This window comes from Diaphorina citri, unplaced genomic scaffold (genome assembly GCF_000475195.1).
Source record: "Diaphorina citri unplaced genomic scaffold, Diaci psyllid genome assembly version 1.1 scaffold7461, whole genome shotgun sequence".
Lineage (NCBI taxonomy): Eukaryota > Metazoa > Arthropoda > Insecta > Hemiptera > Psyllidae > Diaphorina > Diaphorina citri.
This window is the reverse complement of record NW_007384837.1, coordinates 899-3,517: the sequence shown is the minus strand read 5'-3', so window position 1 is coordinate 3,517 and position 2,619 is coordinate 899. Positions and strand designations below refer to the sequence as shown.

Below are 2,619 nucleotides of genomic sequence, written 5' to 3'. Positions count from 1 at the left end.
ATTACACCGAAAACCGCCAAAAAGCGGTAAAATGCCGCCAACCGTTGAACCGGTCTTAACCAAAAGTTTCGTGTCGCACCCTTGTCACATTTGACAGCTACAAGAAGCTATGCATTTGAAATAGTAGTTGGGTCCAGGATTCAGAGTTTCGTCTGAGAATGATTCCTTGATTACTGGAGGATCAACTGTGAGAGGAAGGAAGAAATTGAACTGTGAATTATTTGTGGTAAAGGAGGACCTTTTTAACACTTTTGAGGATATCACACAATAACTATTTGCGGATACCAGACTATCACATCAGAATTATCCTTTGCAATCAATTGCCATTTTTTAATAATCTTTTTACACAGGTAATGCGGTTACTGATCGCTACTCTCATAAAGAAGATGCTCAATTGTCCTCAAGAGTGCACCCCCAAATCCAAGAACAGGGCCGAAAAACTGCGACCACACCGGGAATCGAACCCAGTACCTTCGGCGTGCAAGCCTCGCGTGATACACGCTCGGCCACGGAGGTTACTTTGTGTAACCAAGGGTGCCGAGAGGCGCGCGAACGTCAAGAAGCGACGCGAATTTTATAGGAAAAGGAAAGTCGTGTGATGGTCACACCAGATTTTCAAACGGACCAATGGCTGAAACTTTGGATTTAGGCTCTAGGGACCTCAAAACGTGTTTTGACACTAAAAACTGACCATCGAAAATTTGACTTATTTGACCCGATTACATTACTTTCCTTCCTATAGGATAAGGAAAGTAAAAACGGACCCCTAAGTCGGAATATCAAAGGTCCTTCCTAACCTCTCACTTACCTCTCAGCATTGACCAACTTCTTCCCATCTAGATACCAGCTGATCTCAGGCGTAGGATTACCAGAAGCTATGCATTTGAAATAGTAGTTGGGTCCAGGATTCAGAGTTTCGTCTGAGAATGATTCCTTGATTACTGGAGGATCAACTGTGAGAGGAAGGAAGAAATTGAACTGTGAATTATTTGTGGTAAAGGAGGACCTTTTTAACACTTTTGAGGATATCACACAATAACTATTTGCGGATACCAGACTATCACATCAGAATTATCCTTTGCAATCAATTGCCATTTTTTAATAATCTTTTTACACAGGTAATGCGGTTACTGATCGCTACTCTCATAAAGAAGATGCTCAATTGTCCTCAAGAGTGCACCCCCAAATCCAAGAACAGGGCCGAAAAACTGCGACCACACCGGGAATCGAACCCAGTACCTTCGGCGTGCAAGCCTCGCGTGATACACGCTCGGCCACGGAGGTTACTTTGTGTAACCAAGGGTGCCGAGAGGCGCGCGAACGTCAAGAAGCGACGCGAATTTTATAGGAAAAGGAAAGTCGTGTGATGGTCACACCAGATTTTCAATAACTTACATCGTCCGCCTAGTTTCAATTCCCCGCTGGCTTGTGCCGACTCTTGTTCGTTTCTAATAACACACTGGTACATCCCCTTGTCCTCTTTCCTCACAGAATCTATACGGAAAACCGGTTCATTATGATCGGGCACTGGTTTGCCATCTTTCATCCAGGATATGGTCTTCACGGGATTGCCCTCGTACTTGCAGGTGAACTGGGCAGGACGGCCGAAGTCTATGGTCTGGACCGTGGGTTCGACACCCGCTGCCAGGGGAGCTGAAAGAAAGGTTTGGTTAGAGGAGGGGTGCTGGACCTGATTCCCCTAAAACTAACGAGAAAGTGTCTGCCTAAAACCACCTAGAAGTTTTAGGGACGATTGCCAAATTTCATGAAAATAGGACAAACCAACAAAAGAAGACGCGGTCAGACTCAAAACTGGGTTCAATTATTATCCCCCCCCCCTTTTTTTTACTTTCTATTATTTTGTAAGTAGTGAAGGAAACAAGACGAGAAATGAAATGACCATTTCTCCTCTCATAAAACCAAGAGGAGAAACAAGAAATTCATCTACTCGTGGATGACTACTTTTAAGTATATCGAAACAACAACTGCAGTAGGTAGGTACCTAGATCTTTTAAATTCGCCTGTTTCAATGAAACATCTGCAGTATCTATAGGGGAAATGATAACAATTTGCTTTTGTCATCATTTCCCCTATTGCTTTTGAGTTTGTTTTGCCAAGTGTTGTGTATATCGTTAAAAATTACGTAACTTTTTAATATTGGTTATCTGCAGTATCTCTGATTGATTGCCTATTTCACTGTAACACTTACCAGTCACAGTGAGTACGGTTTCCACACTCTCTCCTCCCACACTATTGTTCACCACGCACAGATATTTGCCGGAATCTTCAACCTTGGCTTCTTTGATGATGAGAGTACCGGATACTTGCTTCACTCGATCATTCAGAGGTACCGCCACCTTCCTGGAAGATCCTTCGATGAATTTGAACCACCTGGAGGACAGAAAGGGGGATGTTAGTATAGGTGTGGTCTGAAAGGGTCAAATTTCCATCATCAGAAATGCTGATTTTGCTAGACTTTTTTTTCTTACACTCGTATTTATGAACAAGAATGATCGTTCTTAGATCAGTCTCAAGTCAAAATTGACCAATCAAATGCCTTGAGACTATGCTTAGCACGAACTTAAGAGCCAGCATTTTGTTCATAAATATGGGTGTAAG

General features: G+C 42.9%; 1 protein-coding gene across 1 annotated transcript; it reads right to left on the bottom strand.

Annotated features, from left to right (window-relative positions):
* Positions 1–808: 808 nt before the first annotated feature.
* LOC103522222 (Down syndrome cell adhesion molecule-like protein Dscam2) lies at positions 809–2,429 on the bottom strand (the record flags this gene model as incomplete). Its single annotated transcript, XM_008487323.2, has 3 exons — positions 809–953; positions 1,396–1,653; positions 2,210–2,429. Coding segments are annotated over 3 exons (623 nt in total), but the record flags the coding sequence as incomplete, so codon positions are not given.
* Positions 2,430–2,619: the final 190 nt, after the last annotated feature.